Here is a 24,155-nt window from a genome sequence, read left to right on the forward strand (position 1 = left end):
TACTTGACCTCATTGTATTCAATGGAATTTGACCCCAACTGTGTGTCCAATGACTTTTCATGACCTTTCACTCAATGACCTGTCATGAACTCTGACCCTATTGTACCTAGTGACCTGTTGTGAACTATCACCTGATTATGTCAGTTCTCTAATGAAACAGATGTACGGTCAATAGACACTGGTATGAATCCAAACAATGGTGGCTTTTGTATGATATAACTTGGAAATGGACACATTTAACATACAAAAATTGTCAAAAATTTCTTAAATTGAAATAAGTCAAAATAGATATCTAGTAGTTAAACAAAAAAATACGCTTGAGTTGTCGTCTCATTTAAACGTCTAAAATGCCACTGAGGAAAAGAAAAAATATACACTGAGCTTTCCACATGAATATATTATTTCAGTTGTGTGTACATGTTATAAAACATTAAACTTCCCTCAGAACGAGTTGTGTGGTAAAAATACTTTAATTAAACACATGAATATGAAATACTTTGTAAAGCAGGTGTTATCAGTTACTACATGGACAGTTACTACGACAACAAATACAGTATGTGCTTTGTATGGCTTCTTGTGTTAAAATTGACAAATATGAGAAAAATTGAGGGTTATGTAATTTTTTGCACATTTTATTTATCAGGTTATTTTTCTACATCTTAATGGTAATATGGATGGACATGGCACTATCTTTATGTTCTTGGTTTTTTTTACCGCTTCACAACACACACGATGAAGAATGTCGACTTCAGTATTTTTTTAAAAAATTTTCAGCAAACCTGATTAAAAGTTAGACAAAAATTTTGAGATTAATTGATAAGGAAGGATCATTATCATTATTTCCATCAAAAATAAAGTTTACAAATGCCAAAAATTTGAACAAATGGAAAAGAATTTGTTCACATAATTTGGAGGGAATCTGCACAAATGGAGATGTGGCAAATACTGTAGTTACAAAGCAGAGAGCAATTTTGGAGGGAAAGTCTGTAAGTATAGCTGTGCCAAAAAAATTATAGGAAAACAAAACTTCTGTCAAAATACACCTGTAGATTTGGCAGGAAACTGCCCAAGTAAAGATGTGCCTTAAATTAACAACTTACAGAAAATTTTTTTTGTCAAAATATGTTTTTGGCGGGAAAGTAATTTGAGCTGAAAGCATGTCACTTGCCATACCTACATGTATGTGAACATGATTCATCATGTGAGGACTTTACAAAGACAATGATATACCATTTCATGCCTGCTTTGCACATTAACTGAATTAATAAACTCAAGCACGTCTCCTTGAGAAAAATATCAACACAAAAGTTTTGTTTTCTAAACACAACAAAAATGATCATTTCTCAGACTTACACAAATGTCTCAAACAGGTTTCCCTTTTTATTGATCAACTTCATGAATTCTCATTCGATCTCTTAAATTTGTAAATTGATATGAGCAAAAAAAAATAGTTGAGTTGGTTTCATATTTCATATTGCACATAATAATCACATACTGATTCATACACTGATAATTAAAATCTAATATTGAATTCAAATTTGTTCTTCAAATGCAACTGTAATGTAATTTTTATCAGTTAAAAACCTGCCAAACAGCAGTCACTTTTCTTTGCCAAAGACACTTAAAAAGTGATAAATTTAAAAATTATTGTGAAAATAAGTAGCGTTTAAATTGAAGTATTCATGTTTTTTGTAAAAAATCTATTCAATTCTTATGTGCACGACCTCAAAGTGGGACAAGCCAAATTTGTCAGATTTTTTTAACTCAAATACCTACAGAAACCTTGATTAGACTATTCCAATATAATGTTACTGTTTATGAATGCTTTCAATGACATTCAAAAACTACTGTCTTAATGATATTATTAGCACATAGTGATAGCATAATTTCCTTGACATTATAAGTGTACATGTATTAATTATGTTATAGAATTGTTTATTTATTATGGCTATGTTTAAGTTTTGCCGATAGCAATTGATGGTTAAGAGTGTGTGTGTGTGTGTGTGTGTGTGCGTGTGTGCATGCATACGTGCATGCATGTGTGTGTGTGTGAGTGTGTAATTGCATGTGTGTACGCAAGTGTGTGCATGCATATGCGTGTGTGTGCATTTGTGAGTGTGTAAGTGCATGAGTGCATGTGTGTGTGTGTGTGTGTGTGATGGTTACACATGTGTAAATTAAGTACTTCCACATGAGAGTATGATTTGGTGTGCAGTAAACCGTGACAATTCAGTCCAATCAGATAATAAAATGTGCAAGTAATGTGTACAAAAACTGCTATAAAATGTCCGACTAGCTTTCAAATTAAAATCAATGTTCTTGTAAACCATTAAGTACAAACTATAACAAGTAACAAACAAACTAACAATGATATGTATAACAACAATATATCTAAAACAGTTTCCCCATATTTCAAAAAAATAAATACATTTTTGAATCTTAATAGTTAATACTTATATACTGTTTGGTCCCAGTTCAAAGAACATAAAATATTGTAGGATTCATAAAAGGATTTATCTGTATTTAAAAGTGATGAAAATCTATCTATGTCTGGTTCATATACTGTGCTCAGACATAAAAAAAACGAGACATTTACCATACTTTGTACATTTCAACCCTGTATTTCAGTTTCCTTGACAATATTCTTGGGATTGCCAAACATGAAGAGTCCCTCTGTGTTATACACTATACAGTGTATTCATCTCCAGGGATCAAACCCTCAGTCTCCCTGTTCTCTCACTTTTACAGTAGTGAAATATGAATCAGTGATTCCTCATTTTTCGATTAAGTAGCTCTCTCTCCATTCTTCTTTCAAAGATACCTGTTACCATTCTCACATCATTAAAGATTTACCGTATTTTGTACTCAGTGACTCGGTGTCTCGCTTTCACGTCTCATGTGGCTGCGGATTCAAACAACCGAGCGGTAACTTCCACCGACTGCCAGCATGGACTCTTAGCGCCAACCACTCGTCACGTTTTGGAATGAGGTACGCCTCATCATCAATACCGGTGTCTAGGATGTCGCTTCCGCTTGCTTCACTACTACTTGCAGCACCATCGCTGCTTGGAAATAATGTATTACCTAGGAGACTATTTCGGCGTGATTCAGAGCCAGCGTTAGTACTGGTACTATATTCCGAACCTGTAACCACAATTTCAGATAAAATCAATTTTTATGTATTACTTCATTATTTCTTCAGGACTCTAAACTACAAATATGAATGAAATTTTGCTATGAATTAGGTCAAAGGTTATCAACACACAACATCACATTTCTGTGATTATTGTAGGCCTTATCATTTTATAGACACACAAACGGTGTATAATAAATGTAAAGAGATGGATGAGAAGGATTGGGATGTGATTAGTGATGAAGATAGGTGTGATGGAGAGAGGCTCAGACAAGCTGGGTTGAGTTTAACGTAAGGTGATGTGTATTGTGATGGACGGGGTTCACGGGACCAGGATGAATTGGGATGAACTGTGTCAGGGTGAACAGTGGATGTGGTTGAAGTGTGCTGGGATGGATTTGGGGAGCGTTGTGATGGAGTTTGTATGTCTTGTTTTCTCTTTCTGGTGGAATGAATTTCAAATCAAACAAGGGTGGATTTGGCTTTGGATGGGTTTGAATAGGGAGACATTAATACAAATTGAGATGATGTGAGCTGGCGTGTGCTGTGGTGAACTGGATTGGCATTGGGGAGTATAAATTCTCAAAAGAGAAATGAACAAGAAATTGATACATATGAAAATACTCACAACAGTCGTCTTTGAAATCTCTGCGGGATTTATTTCTTCGTCTAGGTTGTTGTTTCAATAATTGTACAGCACCCTCCATATGTTTGAATACATCAAGTGACAATACACTTTGTTGTGTACCTTGCATCAAACCACTCATATCTGATGAAATCCACTGACGTACATAGTTAAAGTCAAGATGTAGTTGGTGGGCTCCAAATAAACTGTCAAAAATCAAAGTTACCCATAGTTAATTTTCAAACCACAAATATCAACAAGATAATAAGTACACACACACACTGAGAGGAACCCACCTTGAACATAGATGGGACTGTATAATAACTACCTGGAATCTATGATCATCTCTTCTGGCCAACTCATGTCAAATACAGCATATTCAGTGCATATCTGTTATCTATATTTCTACACCACCTAGTGGCAGTGAGTGAATTACTAACAAGCTAGAGGTTCTAGTTGAAAGCTATCTGTGATTCTCACACATCTAGTTGTGTGAAATGGTTAAAATACTTTCCAGCAAGATACTGGGTGTTTGTCACTCATTGGTAGGTGACAATCATTCATGAAATAGCAGTTACTTGTACATTGTACAATAGAGAACTCACATCAATTCCATGGCAAAACAGTGACTGCACTGAAGTACCTGTACATGGCTATGTACAGTATATCACCATGCTATGCACATTAGTTTAATAAGAATTTAATATATACAAGCATGGATGACTTTCTAGGTTTCATTTTAGTGAATCTCCCTAAATTTGTCAATTTTGAAAAACAGAGCAATATACTCGAATTAAGTTTGACTTGACATAACTAATTAAAATTGTTATCTAAGTCTTTATATCTTGTAAGTGGGCAAGTGACTTTGAGAATAAAACTAATTTTTAACTGTTACCTAACTCTTCACAATTTAAGGTTTATGGAAAAACAACTCAAGACCTTGAGTAGTTGGTTCATTTTTTTCAATTGCTGTCTATCTCTCAACAGGTCAAGGTTCTTGTCTTTGACCAATCAATTAATGTTGACTTGTTATTGAAATCTTAATACACTAGGTTGTTGTTTTTGACCAATGAGTTATTTTTGACTTCACTTCTCTAATTCCCATTACATCAAGGTTGTCTTGAGGGATGAGTTATTTTTCAATTGTTATTGCAGTCTCTCTTTGGTGAGAATCATTGAAAAAACAACAAACATCCTCTGATGGGTTATTTTTCAGAATTTTCTAATTCTCTAGTTTGTTTTCTTAATAGTGAGAAAAAAAACTGTATTTGGGTGACTTTGAGTGCCTCGTGTCTCACCTAAATTTGATTTTCTCTTTGAGTATATGAGTCATCCAAGCCTCCAGCATAGCAACAACTGCCACGGTAACAGCTGAAATCTGAGCTGCTGTTTTCAGTTTACTGACTCCATCAGTAACAGGTTCCAGAATAGTTTCAACAGCTGACTCTACATAGGCATTAGGCTCCGTTGGATAATCTAGTAAAGAATCACATTTGTACATACAAACTGAATACTGACGAATTAGCAGAAGGAAGAATACAGTGTACAAGTGCCTTGCGGAAAAAAGTTCTCATTTTGAGTAAGAAATTCATTGATTCAAAGAAACATTGTTCTTACTTTGCAACAAAAATTAACAGATTTTCAAAGTCTTTAAATTGTGACATTTTGTAGACTATACTAGGCCTACCTTGGTTACTTCTTCTCTTCCAAACTTTACCTACTGGCATTGCTTGCTGCCAATATTCTGTTGACATTCTAGTACAGTCCTGACCAAACAGTTTACTGGATGTACTTGACAAATTCTAGACAGGACAAAACAACAAACAATGCTTTGTCAGGTCTACACTGAAAATAGCATTAGAAAAAGCAGTTACAACATACATACATACATACACACACACATACACACACACACACACACACACACACACACACACACACACAGACATGTACACATTATACACAAGCACACACATCACATACATTTACACATATGTGCACGCATGCACACAGTTACATATACATAGACACATACATACATACACATACATACATACATACATACATACATACATACATTCATACATACATACATACATACATACAATTACATATACATAGACACATACATACATACATACACACATATACATACATACATACATATACATACATACATACATACATACATACATACATACATACATACATACATACATACATACATACATACATACATACATACATACATACATACATACATACATACATACACACAAGTAAGTGAATCACTTAAATAAATGAATGAATAAATAAATAAACAAACAAACAAATAAATAAATAAATTCAATAAATAAATAAATAAATAAAGTTAAGTAATGTTGCCACATCTTCATGAAAGTGTATAACCATTATCATCATCAGTCTCATGGTTTGTTGATGGAGACTATGGAGACTATTCAATCCTTCCCAATTGACATGAAATTATTGCAGGTTAAATATTGCAAAGCTACATATGGAAAAGACAAGATGTACGAGTCATGTCCACAGTACCATCAACCAACTACCAGTAGTAGACATGTAATTCAGCAAACTAGTAAGATTGAACAGTTTCTAGTCAAGGTTTTGTAAATATCTAAGTGAGCACAGATTGACTGAAATAGTAAACATTACAGCTATGTAGTTAGATTTTAAATACTTACATGTAATTTGGAAGTAACACCATTGAGGAGATGCCACAACTGATTGAGTCTGTTATTGAGTTGCATGTCATGAGTTCCAGTAGAAGGTGGTCCTATACTACCAAGAACTGGTCCTAACCCTGGTCCAGCACTACTACTACAATCTGTTGTTGTACACAGTGGTTGGGCTAGCTTCAGGACACGCAGTGCTGTGTCTGTCAATGTCTGTAAACATACAAATGATCAGATAGGTCAAACATCTATGTAGAATTCATCCATAAGTTCTCTTCTTCCACTTTTGATTGAGAAACAGACATGTTTCAAACCACGAGTACTTGAATATATAACATTAGAATGAAAACACCAACAATACCCCTCCTACATGCAAGTGAGAATTGCACTGTAGATTTCTTTTACGATTATTTCAGTTTGAATGGAAGAATTCTAAATTCTGTCTAATTTTATCAAAAGAAATCTACAGTGCACATGTTCTCACTTACATGTAGGATGGGTATTGGTGGTGTTTTCATTCAAAATAGGATATATTCAGCAAAAATTTAGTTGAACTAGCATACGTCCAGCTGACAGTGTGTTTTTTTATTGTGAGCAGCATGTGTTGGGCATTGTATGTGTTTTATGCAGTTCATTGCACATGGGATGCAAGTGGGTCCACATCTGGACTACTAATGATTAATTTCAGTCTTTGTTTTTATTGATCATGTAAAATCATCACTGTCCAGTGTCAAATGTTCATGTTTCGAACAAATCATTTGTCCTTCTTCGGTGTCTAACAGGATCTGACAGAATGATCCAAATTTGCTGGAGGTGTTGAGTGATCAAAGTCAACAATCCATCACTTAATGCCAATGTAGGAAAATACGACATTCCACCACTCTACAGTGACATCATCACAGAAGGTGGCCAGTTAGATGTATATAACTGACAAGTACTTTCACACCTGAATTTACATATATTGAAGCTAACATTTTCACACCTCTGGTTACTCAACACCTCCAGCATATTTGGAAAATTCTGTCAGATCCAGTTAGACACTGAAGAAGGACAAGTGATTTGCTCAAAACATGTCTGTTACTCAATCAAATGTGAAAGAAGAGAACTTGTGTATGAAATAGTGCTTCCATGATGAACATACATAGTGTTATCTATGCAGAAGATGCAAGTCACTGGAATGTCAAGTAGTAAGTTTACATGTTTTTTTACTTTATTTTTGCTGCATATGATAAGGTACTTGTAAACACAACATTCAGGTCATGCAAGTAGCCTCCTGGCCTGATGTTATCCCCTGCAGGTGAATTCAAATCATTGCTTGCATGCAAACTTTGCTAGACAAGTGAGTGACAGAAGGAAAACTAGTTCTCTAATTCAAAGTTCTAGTTATGGTTAACAGGTTGGAATGATTGATTAACATGATTTTGGATGTAAACAAATCACCATTCATGGGCAATATATACTTATTATCATTTAAGGAATACCTTGAGGTCACTCTGAGTTATAAGCAAGAAAGCGCCTATAGACCATGATGCCAGGAATTGTAGTGTCTTAGTATGGGACCACTGTAACGCTGTGCTTAGAGTTGTCAGAAGTCTTGCCAAGGCTGGAATTGTCACCGTCACCACAGCATTCCTTGGATAAACAGGTAAACCACTCTTACCTGTAGAAAAACATAATATTTGCAGAGAGTTGACTTTAGTGTGTCTGGAATGTCTTTCTAAATATGTCACCATCCTCTCAACAGAATATGTATGATGTACACAAACACTTTTGTTGCCCAGCACTCTTTTGAAACATGCTACTACTCGGCCATTGCAAAGAACATACATGTATGTATCAGCAAAATACTTGCATGGAGCTCATTTACTGTGTTAGACAATAAATCCTGTATTTTCTCTTCAAACACCTACAACTTGGCCTGTGTATGATATGCTATACATGTTATTAACAAATCACTGACTAATATTTCTAAATGATATACAATATTATTTCAAAATCAATACAGAGATAATTTGAACATAAAATCAAAATATTCTATCTGCTGTGAGTTAATATTTTCAGACAAAGAATACACAGATGTAGTTGACAGTATGTTTGATTAAAACAGGATACTCTATAAACACTAACTACATTGTACAACATGCCTGAAAAATGAATATGGGTTAACATCTGTCTGTCTATTCACATAAACAATATGATCTGAACAATGAGTTATACATTTATGTAGTATTATTAATGTATAGTGGGAGCCAATATTTCAAATTGTCTGAAAGTTGTCTGATATTTTACAAATGTAACAGACACAAGACAAGCGTGTTGTTTCTAAATTTAGTCACAAACGAGCTATCTGTCATACTGGTAACTTCATTATACACCTACAAGCACATATCCCTGGGACAAGCTTGGCTTGACTGAAGTAAGGTCTGTAAAGTGAATAATTCTCTCCTTTGCTTCTAGTCACATCACTAGGACCTTACATATTACACACCTCATGCAAACCAAACTGAACAGGTTTGAACAAAAAAATATGGGAATTTATACCCTGGTCAATGTACATCATAACACCATGAGTCTACCTCAAAGGTTCTGTGGTGCTCAAATTTAAGTAAAAAATTGTTGTTTTTTCCAATTTTTGTCATAAATCCTGCTTGCGAATGTCTGAATATTATTCCCCAATATTTTTCTTCATTTAACCAGAAAATGCTCGTGACCAAAAGTTTTTTGTCACTATAGTAGTTGTCTTTTGTCTCATAGTGACAAAGCTCCATAGGTCAACCATAATTTCCTTTGCCGAACGAAGACAAATATCAAAAAATAATATTTTAATTATTTTCTAAAATTTTCATCACGACAATGACATACCTAGACTCATCAGATCTTAATTATTCATATTACGTGTAATAAATAATAAAAATAGAATGGTTACTGTTGGTAACATAGAAAACTAACCTCTGGATGGTGATTTCAGTGCCGGTGTCTGTTCTGCTGACATCAGTAAACTAACAAGGGGATGGAAAGCTATTTGGAATAACATAGCTGTTTTTGTCTTGTGTTCACCTGCCCCCATACTGAGTGGCAGACACTTGTCAATCACTGATGATGCCAGGGCTTCACAGAAACCTAGCAAAATGATGCATATCATTGTCAGTAACATAAATACATGTATGTGTACATATATGTTATTTGTCAGTACTGTTAAACTTCCACATCTTGCTGTAAGACATCATTTTTTTCTCACATCAAAAAATGAATTTAATAGCAAGATACGGAACAGTATTTGGCAAATAACATATACATACATGTCCTGATAATACATGTGTGTTCCCTTATAATTATAAACTCATCACTGAGTATCCCAAATATTTCAAGTAAATATTTCATTTCTGCATTATACTTCTAGTAATTCCATTATTTACATCTCAAACATCATTTTAATTATCCGAAAAGATGCTTCAATCAAAAACAAGCGACCTATCGGTCAGAATAGCTCCGCTGTTTGTTTTTTTTTAATTTAATTTTTTACTTTGGTGACATGTAGAAGTGGTTCAGGTCTTCACTATGCAGTTTTGTTTTAGCGATGCAATAAAGTGGTTAGTGGTTTCATATGATGTCTCACTATAAAACACATTTTACACAGAAGTTGGTAATGTATTGTACTTTTATACCATAGTCACCATTTTATAACAAAAATCTACTGTTATGAAAAATTGCACAAAATCTCAGAAAAAAATGACTGGGAAATGCACACAAGAAAAAGAAAAAAAGAGGATTTTGAGGTTGGCTATAAATAATTCCAGTGTCTTACAGCTGTAACCCTGGAAAATTTTAATGATGAATGAAATAAACTAGGGATCTAAAATAATTTTGAGGCAATTTTAATTTTAATTTTCTAACAAATTTACAAAGTCAACAACATTCAACTTGTACTAGTTATAGTAGATATATATAGGGAAGAAATGTATTAATCGCCATCTTAGTTTCCGTACGGCGACAATCTCAAGTACCCGGAAGAGAGTCATTCTCAGCCATACGTTACAGTGGTAACACTCGTTCATGTTCGGTTACCTTTCACAAAGAAAACACAACGAAATGGTTGAAATGATCTTTTTTTTTTATTTCTTTTCATCACAACAACAAAATCTGCGTGATTGATCAAAAGTGTTGTAAACTAAACCAGAAAGAATTATCGGACTGGCTAAACTTCCCGATGAACTGGAGTAAGGTCCTACTACTTCCAAGTACTAGTAAGCCTCGATAGTACTATAGTACGTGAGAAAATCGTCTCAAACTAGCGATACAACTTTCAAAATATAACTTGCCATGTCTTCATTTGTTAGAGTTATACAATTCAAGACGGGTTTTCACTCGAAAACAACAATTCTGTGAATAATGACACTCTGAACGCAGCGATTTCTCGGACGATGTTACCACTGTAACGTATGGCTGACAACGACTTGCTTCCGGGTTAGTCCCTCGCCCTCGTGCATACGGGTGGATTGTCGGCGATTAATACATACATCGTCTGATATTTTAATTCAGTGTTTCTTGTGACCGGCGCCTGTCAGCAGACTCTGCCATTTTTTTCATCATTCCATCATTCCATTGTATTTAAACCTTGTAGTTGACATTTCGCAATATTTATAATTCTCAACAAAATACCTCAACATGCCTCACTTCGCTCGTACTCAAAGCAGCCCCGCGCGGTATGATCACTGACACTGATGACATGATGAGAGAGAACCTTTTCGGATTTACATGTAAAACGGGGAAAGATACGCAAAACATAATGCAAAGTCTGAAGCCAAATTAAAGTTGTAATTATTTTAATTATTTTTACTTGCCAAATATTTGCATTTTGGAAAGGCAAGACACGTTACATGTGAACTGTCGGCCATAACTTCAACCGCATGTCTGGCATGCCCTTCCTTACGCAAGTTGTCTGAAATCTGGTTCACTGTCATTCCAAATTGCACGACAATATAGAATTAACCACAAGTTACATGTTATCTGAAAACATCACACTTTTATAGTGGGTCTGAAGTGTGATTTTAGTGAGTACCAAGAACGTCCTGTGTTGATACTCAAGATACTTGCTGTGGAAAATCGCTCGGTCAAATGAGGTCACCTTCAGCTTCTGGTCGAATCAGGATAGAGTATGCAAATGAGGATGTTGCGGACTGGCTGATTATGTAGAAGGGTGCAGAATTGGATTTGAAGTTTACAACCCTGTTTCGAACAAACGCTTGTCATTTGGGCGCCCAATGCGTAGAATTATGACTATAGCACATATTACATTGCTTGTTTGACGTCAATAGTGTCTTTTGAAAAGTGGCAGTTTACTTAAAGTCTCGTCGACTGATTTCCAATATGGCGTCGGTCATTATGCTCATTAACATATTCATTTTTTTGTCAAATTACAAAAAAAAAATCATAAAAAATAAAAATGAGGATGTGCTGACTTGAAATTAACAAATCTGAGTAAGCTACCCCCTGCGCATCAACACGCCAGATATCAAAGCAATCTAATAAGAGGTTTTCAAGGAGTTGATGAAAATGACATTTTATGAAAAAAAATCATAAAAAATTGAAAATGGCACAGATCAACTTGGCATGAACAAATCTGAATAGCCTCCCCCCAGGGAACATGCACACCAAATATCGAAGAATTCCGACTGTCACTTCCGGAGTAGATAGTAAAAATATAAAAGTTTGACGGACACCTATGATTCACTCTACTCTCTATACCTCAATACCCACCTATACCTAAAGCTACGCTTTCAGCTTTCGCTGACAGCGGAGCTAATAAAGGTACATGTAAGAAGATAGATTTGAAAAACATAAATTGTAGGCAACCTATACTACATATTTTACACACACATACATACATGTACAATATACTCAGACAAATCCCCCACCCATCCACACTCACTCACTCAGACATACCCCTACACACACGCGTGCGCACGCATGCACGCACACATGCACATGCACATGTGCACACACACACACACACACACACACACACACACACACACACACACACACACTTTCAAACTACAGTCATTTCAAACATGACAGCCTACTTTGAAATCACCAAACCTACCTGCATCCCAGTCACCAATAGTAGCAGCAGCATGGAGCTGACGTGATAGTGACTGCAACGATACTACAGCACCTGCAGCAAACATATCTAAAAGAACAACAGATGATTTTCAATCAAATCTGATACACAAGCAAACAAAATTTATCATGAAACAATGTAATCACATATATATGAAGGCATATATGAGCTACCTGATAGCTTAGCATATGATAGTCATTGTCTATCAGTCCTAAACCTCTGACTCTGTGACCTACATGTACATGTAAAAAAACTAATAATAGTTTAACTTGTGAATACCTTTTTCTAACTCTCAAACCTACATGTATTCTGTAAATGATAGAAAGCTGAGCTTGTTACCCTTAGACCACAGTACTTCTATCATAGATAAAGGGACCGTGCTCAGACCAACTCAGCTAATGATAGCTCAGCTTGTGGTTAGTAATCCCCTATTTTGTCGTGTTTCTGGAAGCTGTTTTTCAATTAATGTTTGCTTGTGTGACAGTATGAAGGAGTCCCTATATGGCTGATAACTTTTTCAATTGCCCCTTTATGAATTACAATGTAATGGCTCCTCTATGTTTTTTAGGAAGAGGTGAATAAAAAGTAAGGTGACAGTAGGGTGAACAACTTACCTTTGACACACACCAGTTCCACCATCTGTACTAACATCATGATGACAGTATTAGCACACAACTGTACATGTCCTAGGTCATCCATTGTAGAATATCCAACACCCCAAGCTTGAGAGTTTAATAACTCCAGTAATCTACCACCAAAGTTCTGCCACAAATGGTCCATATACTTGGCTATCAGTTGTTGTTTAGTGTTTGAGTCCATGGAGTCTCCCCAGTGCACAGACTTGGGCTTTGAGCTCTTCCTTTCTCCCCTCGATTTCCGTCCTCGTAAATGAACCTTAGCTGGGGATGCTGTCCCATCTTTACTACTGTAAGTTTTCCGAAGCAAATTTGTGGAAGTAGCTACTGTTGCTAAGAACTTGGAAAGAAATTCTTCTTCCCGAGTGGTGAAGTCAACAACTGGAGACATCTCTTGGGACAGATCAGGTGCACGGATTTCACCGACACGTAGTATTTCACTGGTGACGCTTCCAACAGAGCCATCGCTATGGTAATCAGAAGTGTTGCTATGATACGCCCCTTTGACTTTATCATCGCGTGGATAAGTCTGCCAATCAAAGTTTGGCAGCTTTGTATTAGCTAGGGCCAGAAATTCCTTGTTTGCGGCGAAAAACGTAAAGGTGAGTTTTGCTGCATGGCGTGACCTCTCGCTAGCTAGGATGCTTAGCACCTTATGTATTGGCACAGTTTTGAGTTTTTCACCATAGTCATGGACACTGTTACTACATGTGGGAACCAACCCTTTTAAGTTTACGCCGGCACACTTTCCTTGAGACGGGATGAAAAACCTATAACTTTCCCTCGTACGACATACCCTATTGTAATGTTGGACAAGAGAATTGAACTCTTCAACACCCCTCGCTATTGTAAACAACAAGTCCTGAGAAACTTTGGTAAGGTTTGTGTGAGCAAAGACTTGAAGTCCAATACGAATGATTCTTCCCACCCACCAGATTGCACTTGCCCCTAGCTGCTGAAAAGCGACTCGGATCGGTTCAAGTTCTTGGCACAGGATTGGAAGAAATGGCCGTATTCTTTTATCAGTGTGTATTCTTTGTTTGATTAGATTCCAATGACTGGTATGAGTTCGTAAATCGTCGCAAATACTGACCAAGAATTCTAACTTTGTAGCTACAGAATTGGAAGTGCTTGTATTAAGCTGACACCATGTGTGGTACTCCTGATGTGCAATTTCTTGTAAGTTCTGAATGAAATCAGTTGCATCCAGTATTCTAGTACAATAATCCTGCATTAACAACAACTTGGCTCTATTTATCATTAACTTCCTAACATCAGAATAATGTTGGGCAAGGTCCACGCTGCTCTTGTAGTGGACAAAATTTGACGAGTAGCGTTTAGTGCGTACACAGACATATTCTCCAGGATTGATAACATCGAAGCTCTTTGCAAGATGATGGACATTTCCCTCTACGTCTTCCACATGTATCACTGGGATAGAGGAGCGTGCAGTCGATGCTGGGGAGAACAATCCCCCTGTTTCTATGGTAATAGGCAACTCATCAGTTTCAATAGCTGACTGGTTGTGTAAAGCTTGTAACGGAGGTAGACGCGGTCCAACAATAGATTCAGCCATAGCTCTTTACAGTCTTACTACCATGATCTAGAAGAAAATAAACATTTTAATTTGTATGTAGACATCCGGGCAGACATACACTCATTCATATACATGTATAATCATGCCATAGATCTTTCCAACTCTGGAAAGACCTATTGCTTCCGATTGTCTGAGATTAGCCCATTCAGGAACTTTCCATGCCGTTAAGTATACTTTACATGTGATCGGTTATTTTAAATTAATCTTGTTGAATATGTCTACGTAACATACAAAAGGAACAAAAGGGGTCTCTTAAATTTTGCAAATTACATCAATAATTTAGCAGTTTCGAAGACTGTTAAACTAGAACAAACTGGAAATTGCATGAAAGTAATTCTATCTACATGTACATTATAATCATTAAGACTAATTTGACATCCAAGAAATCATTAATTTCATTTTACAACAAATTGAAATTTCACAAATTTACTGACATACAATATACTGTGCTGCATGTACATGTAAATGACATACATGTATTTCCATATATACATACACGCACTACAACATTATGAAAACTACATGGCTATATCTCTACGGGAACTCAAGAAACCTACATTGTAAGGTCATATTTTGGTTTAAATATGAAATAATGATGGAAGAACCTCGTTGACTTAACATTGAAAATGGTGTCACTAAACCCTGGAATAAAGGTCGATCAGTTTACACAAGATGCATTTGACAGCGAGTACATTTACTCTCTCTCCTCATCCCAGTCTATTTTTAGACAGGTTGCCATGGTAACATCACCCTTTACTCAATGACTGAGTATTACACATCAACTGATAACATGGGTTCAGACGGACGAAGGAGAAGACAGTGTAGATTTGTTGAGAAACCCTTTCTGTATTTTTATTTTAGCAAATTTGCAGTCTCAACATTATATATATATCTTATTATTTCTTACTGATCAGATTGCAGGAAATAAGAAAAGCTGATAGGATTGCGATGTTTTCACTCTAATTAAGAAATAAACATACTGTATCACTGTATGATACAAACAATTTGAAGATGTGAGATATGATGAGTACTGAAAGTAGAAATATGAAGACTTCACCTGATTATTTCTGAGTACCAAAATGAGAAAAATCCTTACAGATGTGTCAGAAATCTGCTATGACAAGTAACGTTCATATTAAAGGCCCCAAAGAATTGTTTCTGGTCAGTGCGCGCATCACTTAAATACCCTCATGTCGGTCTTTTTTTTTTCGTGTTTGTTCAATCCATGCAGTCTGCAGATCTGTGGGGAACATTTTACCACTAATACCAGACTGTATGAATAAGTGTACACGTACTTTCAATTCAATCAATTCTATCACATTATACCGGACACACAAACATTTTTAGGGTCCATCATTACTTAATGCCAAAATAAACCAGTTTCATTCATTGTGTAAATTAAAGGCTCGGTTTTGGATTACGATCAAAACTTCAGAGCTATAGAAAGAGTTGGTTGGTCCAAAACAAAGAATGATCATTCAATGTATCTAATCCTTACATTTTTGTATGGCTCCACTGATAAATTTACTGCGAGAACCTGGGAGCGAATCCCTGGCCTTTAACAGCCCAGTACAATGTACCTTGGTAACTGGAACCAGAACTTAAAAAATTCTCTATTTATGCATGTATTGTACTTTCTGAAGCATTTACACATGTATTGCCTTGTGATCACATTCGCTATCACATGAAGGAAATTGACATTTCATCACTTCAGCCTTGTGTCAATTTCAGTCTTTTTTTGTCAAGACACTATTCATGTATTGCATATCATATGATACAAATGTATAACAACAGTAACATGTCATGTTATCTTTTCACTCAATATCATTATTACTCACATGACCTGGTCACATCCTGTTTATTATAAATCAATGTCAGTACTGATTCTAAAAATTCCCAAGCAACCATTGTAAAAAAAAAAAACTCACAAAGGTGACAATACTATATTGGAGTTATGGATGTTAATTTTATATTGCAGGATGACATGTAATGAGTAACTCGATGGATTTCATTTCTTTAACTCCACACCACATACTTTTTTTAATTGCTAGAAACCGTGTGATTTCAACTCTGACTGAAGGCTTAGTCCTGAATTGTCAGCATGTTATTAACTTCTCTGGACCAAAGGCAAGGACAGTCCATTTTTTTTGCCAGAAACCCTGCACCAATCACAATATGAAGTCATTAATGTTCTAATTTTTGTTATGAATAGTCCCCTTTTGCAACTGATATCAATGAATGAAGTTTCTTAATCAAAATGTATACATGCAAAATTATCAGAAAAATTCCAATGATTGTTGAGTCTACAATGAACCCCGTTTTAGGCACAAGCTTGTGAGAGAAAAAAACAAAGAAAATTTGTGACATATTAAAACAATCCTAAAGTTGGCTCCAATAATCCATAAAATTGGCTGAAAAGGATGAATTGATAAATTATGGTAATTGTCACACAACTGAATTGACGTAAACATGTGTATGGCCATGTTTTTGCTATAAGAGAGGTAATCATCTCAGTTTGAAGTTTCAACACTAGCTATGGTTGCTATGGTTTTGTGTTTCTGCTTTGGAATGCTCACACTCAATAATATCCTTTTTTTGTAGACTGTCTGGGAACATGGTGTCATCACAGTCAAATACCAAATAATTACTGAACTTTCGCTTTAGTTCAGTACACTAAAATTGATATTTAAGTCAGCCTTCACAGTCTACTTACATGTATATTCTTGAATAACTAACACTAATACAGTATTTCAGCAATCCGCTAACTGCCATTTTGAATTTCTGAATTTTCCTTCCTCCCAGACACGAGTGAAAATTCAAACAATCAAAATGGCAGTTAAGATATCTAAAATACATGTAGTGTAGCAGTGTTAGTCCTTCAAGACTACTACAGGTAGGCTAGCATTCACAGCACACAGGTAATTTGAAAGGTATACGTGTATTTTCTCAAAGTTTTGAAAGAGTGGAAAAAAATAATGTTTAATATTTACCCTGATGTCATTCATATCTTTGTCTTTATGATACTTGTTAGTCTCTTGTACTCATAATGTCTTTTGTACTCTGCATAATGTGAACATACACATGTACAATATAGCAGAGGATAAATTTTCCCTAGGCAATCACTGACAGGTACTTTCAAACACATGCTAAAGTATTACTAGTAAATTAGCTCATCATGTCATGGGGTAATACAAAAGGTTATGTAACATTAACATGCAAACAAGTAACACATAGGTGTATCTCCTGAGTCCTGGAGTGGTGGCATGGAAAAGATTCAAACTGGTGTGTACAGCTTAATACTATTCTCAATGGGGGGTGGTGGGGGTATGTCAAGTTCATGAAGCCTTGCATATGGTTGTAAACTCCAGTTCAACTGCAGTAAACACAAACATGTTAACATAACTGTACAACAGCCAACAAGATCTGATATTTTATACATAATTTTTGGCAGAAATCTTCACAGTACACTGATTTCATTAATAGTTAGCAAGAAAGACCAATGATACAAACCTGTACTCTCTGTGAAGGAGTTTTGGAACAACGAGTACGTTTTGAGCACATTTACGTGTAAATGCCTGGATGTCTTAGTTGAGAAAAATAGGTTTGGCTAATTTGGCATCAATATGACCTTGACACTATATTTAATGTGTGTACACATGTACATATCACATATGAAAGGGGTTAATTCATCAGTACATTTGGGTCAGGAGGGTCTGTTTGTATGACAATTGATATCCAAACAAACATGAGAACAACACTTCAAATTTCTGGAGGATGGTATGTTGACTTTGTCACTGGCACAGATTAACAGAAAACAGATCAAACAAACTACTACATGTACTGTGTACAGTTGTGACATATCAAAAGCATTCGTATACCTAACAATTTTTTCCTTAGTAACAGTCAATAGTTATTACAGCTGTTGAACCTAGAACATACATGTACACCAGGATTACTTACTACATGTGTCTCCACTCCCATTGAAATTATTCCACACACAGTTTCATTATTTTGTTTGTTTTGATTGTAACCATGGATACCAGAAGCCAAGTTGTTGATTGAAATCACAATCACGTTTCTGTAATAACTTATTAACATTAAATCATGACACAATATGTATTGTTGATAGAAATGGTAACTTTGGGATATACTTGTAATGCCCTCAAACATCAACACAGAAAAACTGAAAGAAATGTTTTAGTTATGTAGACTTTGTTTGCCTGCGAGCATACTAATCAAAACCCAAGAATGACAGACTGTTTGCTAAACCTACTAGACACATCTTTTTTTCCCCCACTCAAACAACTACACAAAATGACAATACCACTTTGAGTTCCGCAATGGTAGGGGCTGTTTTTTTTGAGCTCACCACAATGTACATTATTACCAGCGTACACATGTAGGCTTACATTTTTGTACATGGACCTGTAAGAATTAGTCCCTGATCAGCTTTGTACAGGTAAAACCAGGTCACTGATCTTCCAATTAATTTCAGCAGTGAAAAAAAAACCTCATAGAAATTAGACAATGAGACAGGCGGGACAGTTATATGGTTTAGGTACATTTACATAAATGACATAGGGTTTATCTTTGGCTTTATAGTAAAGAGAGCCTCCATTCACACAATAGGATGACCTATCATACACATGGAACAAAAGTGCCAACACAAAACCTCAGACCACCAAACAACACAGTGTGTGTACACAATTGGTAGCTAGGGTACCTACTGCTGTGCTCATCACTACTATCTTTACATTACATGTATTTTAAAATAAGGAATTTCATAGCAAATAAAATATAAAGAAAGACAGAACAAAAATGTAAGTGATATTGGAAACTGGGAGATCGCATGATGGATTTCAATGAGTGCCACAAGGTACAAATGTAGTCACGAAAGCCCACCTGTGTTCAATATACAGAAGAATCATATCAATATCATCTTACTGTACAGTTTAGGTAGAGACCAGGTCACAGACAATTTACATACAAAATGTAGCAACCTGGCAAAAAAGACAATTTAGTTAGCAACCACTCACACAGACATTGAATTTAGTTAGGAACTTGGTAACATAGACAATTAAGATAGTAACTGGGTTCCACAGACAATTTATATTGCAACCAGGTACATGTTTTGTATGTAGACAATTGGATAGCAACATGTCACATAGCCAATTCACTGAGATAGCAAAAGAGGTAGGTCACATACAAAACAACTATACATATCAACTAGGTCACAGACCTACATAGCAACTGGTCACAGACCTACATAGCAACTAGTCTCAAACAATTGAGGTAACAACTGGATCCAACAGACAATTCTAATAGCTAGCAATTGGGTTATGAAGACAATTTGGATAGCACCCAGTCACAAAGACAATTTCGATAGCAACCAGTTCAGATACACAATATTTGTATAGATAGCAGCTAAATGTACTCTTTGTAGGTCACACACAATTTACATAGCAACTGTTCACAGACAATTTCTGATAGCAACCGAGTCACAGACAATTTTGATAGCAGCCAGGTCACAGACAATTTGATGGCAATCAGAGCACAATCAACAAATGTAGACACACATACAATATGAACAAACAACACCACTGGCATTGTAGTATAACTGACTATACTGAAAGCCACATTAAATGGAGTAATTCACCCAGTTTTCAGTTGCAATAATTACTACATGTCCATTGTGAACATGAATTAGTATCTAAATGAAATATTCAAAGACTCTATTGAAGAGTCTTTTCTATAAGATGAATATAGAAATTTTTTGCAATTCAGCTGCGACGTGGAATTTTGATATTCATAAAATTTGTGATAATGAACACTGTGAAACTCAAGTCCGCAGTAACAGTATACATAGTCATTACATAACTATCATTTCACTAAACCCAGTGTCAATAAACATTGACATTTATCCCAGTCATCATGCTCCAGTCATTGCACAGAAGCATTATTGAGTCACAACATAAATCATGGACTGAGTGACAATACCAGTGAGAGTTATCATGTTAATGAACGTAAAACAGTTTTGTAGAGCATGAATAGATATCAAAGATTAATTAAATGAGGGGATATACTTGGATATTAGTAGACTCTAACTGTTACATAAACATTTATAGTGAACTATTTGTATATTTTATTATCCCGTCTGGTCACATCAAGATTCCAAAGTTTCAATTGAATAATCCCCCTTCAAAGTAGATACGAATACAGTCACTAGAAGTCATTCACCTCTCTGTAATATGGATTTAACTCATGAACAAAATGTACATCTACAACCATCACTCAATACAGTAATAAATAGTTCTTGTTACTAAAGTTTTATCTGTTCAAGGCGACAAGTTTTGTCAAATTGTCCTTTTGCTCACTTTGATGCTACATGGTGCAATCCTAATGATGGACAATTTTTATCATTCAATACAGAAAAGGGCTATATGTTGTTGAAATCAACAAAATAGCTTCCGGCCAAAACAGTGAGTTGAAGCAGTGAGTTCAGTCTTCAATATGAATGCTCTACCATTTCATATTATGAGCCTTTTTTGTGACCATGGTGATGTGCAAGCCATGTTGTACACATTTGGACAGGAAATATGGGACCTATTTTCTGGTTGTTTTACATCAAACTGATATGTGTCTGCATTTCTGGTTTTGTGGTGCTTGAAATGTGAGTCAAACTGTTCAAACTAAATAAAGCTAATGCAAGTATAGTAACCTGTGTTTACGGGGCTTTTGAGGTACATCGTTAGCTAGCCTTACATGTACCACCCGAGCACTCACATCAACAGGGCTAGGGAGGTACATGTATATCCAGCTAATGATGTATCTCAATAGCATTGTAAACAGGCTACAAGGATAGTAATTCCCCAATATTGTCTGCATTCAACCAGAAATACTTGTGACACGAGAGTTGCCACTACTTATCTTACACCCATATTAAAAAAGTTCCATTAATTCACCCATATTTTCTACTGAATAAAGAAAAATATTGGAGTATATTATGTACAAAAATGTATATGTTTTTCGTCCAGAAGCAAAAGTGAGATACAGCCTTGTTACTTAATCGAAACTTTAGGCCAGAGATGGAGAAGAAAAGAAAGAAAAGTTAGGAATATATTTCTGGTTGAAGGAAAGAGACAAATTTGCAATATCATTTTACCATGTTCAAGAAAAGCTTATAAAACTTGAAGGAACATTTTTTATACATGTACAATATCAACATTTTTGTCTGTAAAATATATTTTTGTATATATATACATGTACGAATGTGTATGTGTACACATACTAAGTTGACTATTAGTACACAGCACATTGTAAACCTTTTAACTTCAATTTACAAATTCAATATTTGCAGTTGTTATTTTACAATTTGGGTAAAGAAGTAATGCAATGCAAGTTGACTGATCTGATGATTGCATATCTTTCTTACACAATGAAATTGGTCACAATACGAAAATGGTTATTAAAATCTACTGAACACATATCTACAAATACAATTGAGTCAAATAAATCACCAGCCTTCCTAACGTTTTCTTATTTGCTATGCAATGAATTTTGGTGGTAAGTACATGTAGGTGGTGAAATCTAATGTAAACTCAGCTGCCTCCCAGTCCCTTCCTAGTACTAGTATACTATCTCAGTTTGCAAGCTTTAGTAAAATGCAGCCATGATAACTTTGGTTACTTTGATAGCCATATTACACCTATGCATTTTACTGAACACAGGTTTACATTCTAAATCATGAAGAATCATGTTACAAAAGTGATATGATACACTCTGTGGAGATGTCATATCAGGTCATTAAATTTTTTTAGGTTGGTCATAATGAACCAAGAACAAAGTACATGTACTGGATTACTATAACACACACACACACACACACACACACACACACACACACACACACACACACACACACACACACACACACACACACACACACACACACACACACACACACACATACACACACACACACACGCACACACGCACGCGCACACACACACACACACACACACACACACACACACTACTGTACATAGTTACACTGTACATACATGTACATACATCACATAGACACACATACACATACAGACAATAGTAAGAAACAACAAGTCCAAGACAGTGATTATGAGACAAAATTGTACCGAGTAATCAAGCATCATTTTCATGTACCATTAGCGCACTGAACATGGCCAAGTAGACTGAGGACAGATGGCATTATTATAAATACATACACAAGAGTTAAATCTCAGTCTGACATAGCCCCCAAAAAAAGGTTTCTGTTACAGAAATGCAAAATGAATGTACATGTAGTATGTATGAGGAGACTTTAATAAACATACATGTATGTATCAATGATTCATGCCTTACTACTAGTTCTAATACTATACATATTTGCCATTCAATACATGTACATGTATACATTGTATGAATATGATGCACATTAGGACCTTACTTCAAATCTCAAGTCCAAGAATGAGGAACAATGTATCTTGCACATGAGAGTAACAGTATATGCCTGTAAAAAGGTATCATGTTACAGAATGAGAGGATATCAAAATGATGAAATGTTGAAAGTATACGACTTTTATCTATCTATCTAGCCATCTATCTACCTACACATGTGTATCTATCTCTAAATATATATATATATTGTGTTTATGTATACCATTCTACATACAAATGTACATATGTATTGAGCACAGTTTATTCCAGCATAGACATTGTACATATACTGAGTTTATATATATTATATATATATAAGGCATAGATGTCTACAAATTCATTCATTTTAAAACTGTATTTCCATTTCCAGTTTGTGCATTGTATCACTGAAATGATGGTATGATTGTTCATCAGCACTATGGTAGTCAAGAAATGCTTTATTTTGTTCTGGCCATATTACCATGACAATAACAGATTGATTGCTTTTACATGTTTCATGGCATAAGTGGCCACTATGATGGCTTTCAATCAGACAGCTACATTTCAATGCTATGGCTACCTTACTTACGTACAGTAAAGGAGTAAAGTAACGACGACCTAAGGCAGACTCCCTTTCACTCTGTTCATGATATATCTCCGTGACAACAAAGTGCTATATTTAGAGACAGAAGTAGCAGAAGTGTTGACTGGAATTAGAAATCATCATTTTTCATGATCTATAATGTAACAAATTACAATACTGTTTATTTTTAGATTTCCCAATATGAGTTGATCATCTTAGTAGAATCTGCCCTATTCGATGAATAATTTGATGAGACTAGTCACTAAAATTCATCCAAGAGGGCAGATTCAACACAATATAACACAAAAACTTGTTTCCAGCATTCTGATTTCAACTTT

General features: G+C 35.4%; 1 protein-coding gene across 1 annotated transcript; it reads right to left on the bottom strand.

Annotated features, from left to right (window-relative positions):
* Window positions 1–2,410: 2,410 nt before the first annotated feature.
* On the bottom strand, window positions 2,411–13,418 carry LOC144446682 (coiled-coil domain-containing protein 142-like). Its single transcript, XM_078136501.1, has 9 exons — window positions 13,187–13,418; window positions 12,555–12,641; window positions 9,401–9,571; window positions 7,933–8,111; window positions 6,461–6,664; window positions 5,446–5,560; window positions 5,057–5,234; window positions 3,762–3,964; window positions 2,411–3,144 (listed from the first exon to the last, which is right to left on the bottom strand). Exons 1-9 carry the CDS (start codon window positions 13,389–13,391, stop codon window positions 2,888–2,890), a joined length of 1,599 nt encoding a protein of 532 aa, XP_077992627.1. The 5' UTR covers window positions 13,392–13,418; the 3' UTR covers window positions 2,411–2,887.
* Window positions 13,419–24,155: the final 10,737 nt, after the last annotated feature.

Source organism: Glandiceps talaboti, chromosome 15 (assembly GCF_964340395.1).
Source record: "Glandiceps talaboti chromosome 15, keGlaTala1.1, whole genome shotgun sequence".
Taxonomy (NCBI): domain Eukaryota; kingdom Metazoa; phylum Hemichordata; class Enteropneusta; family Spengelidae; genus Glandiceps; species Glandiceps talaboti.

Bases quoted from the DNA above. Each gene is read 5' to 3' on its own strand.
- LOC144446682 (XM_078136501.1), bottom strand. From the start codon at position 13,391: ATGGACTCAAACACTAAACAACAACTGATAGCCAAGTATATGGACCAT. The intron at 8,112-9,400 runs GTTAGTTTTCTA...GTTTTTCTACAG, and splicing joins ACTGAAATCACCATCCAGAG to GTAAGAGTGGTTTACCTGTT. The intron at 3,145-3,761 runs GTGAGTATTTTC...TTGTGGTTACAG, and splicing joins AGATTTCAAAGACGACTGTT to GTTCGGAATATAGTACCAGT.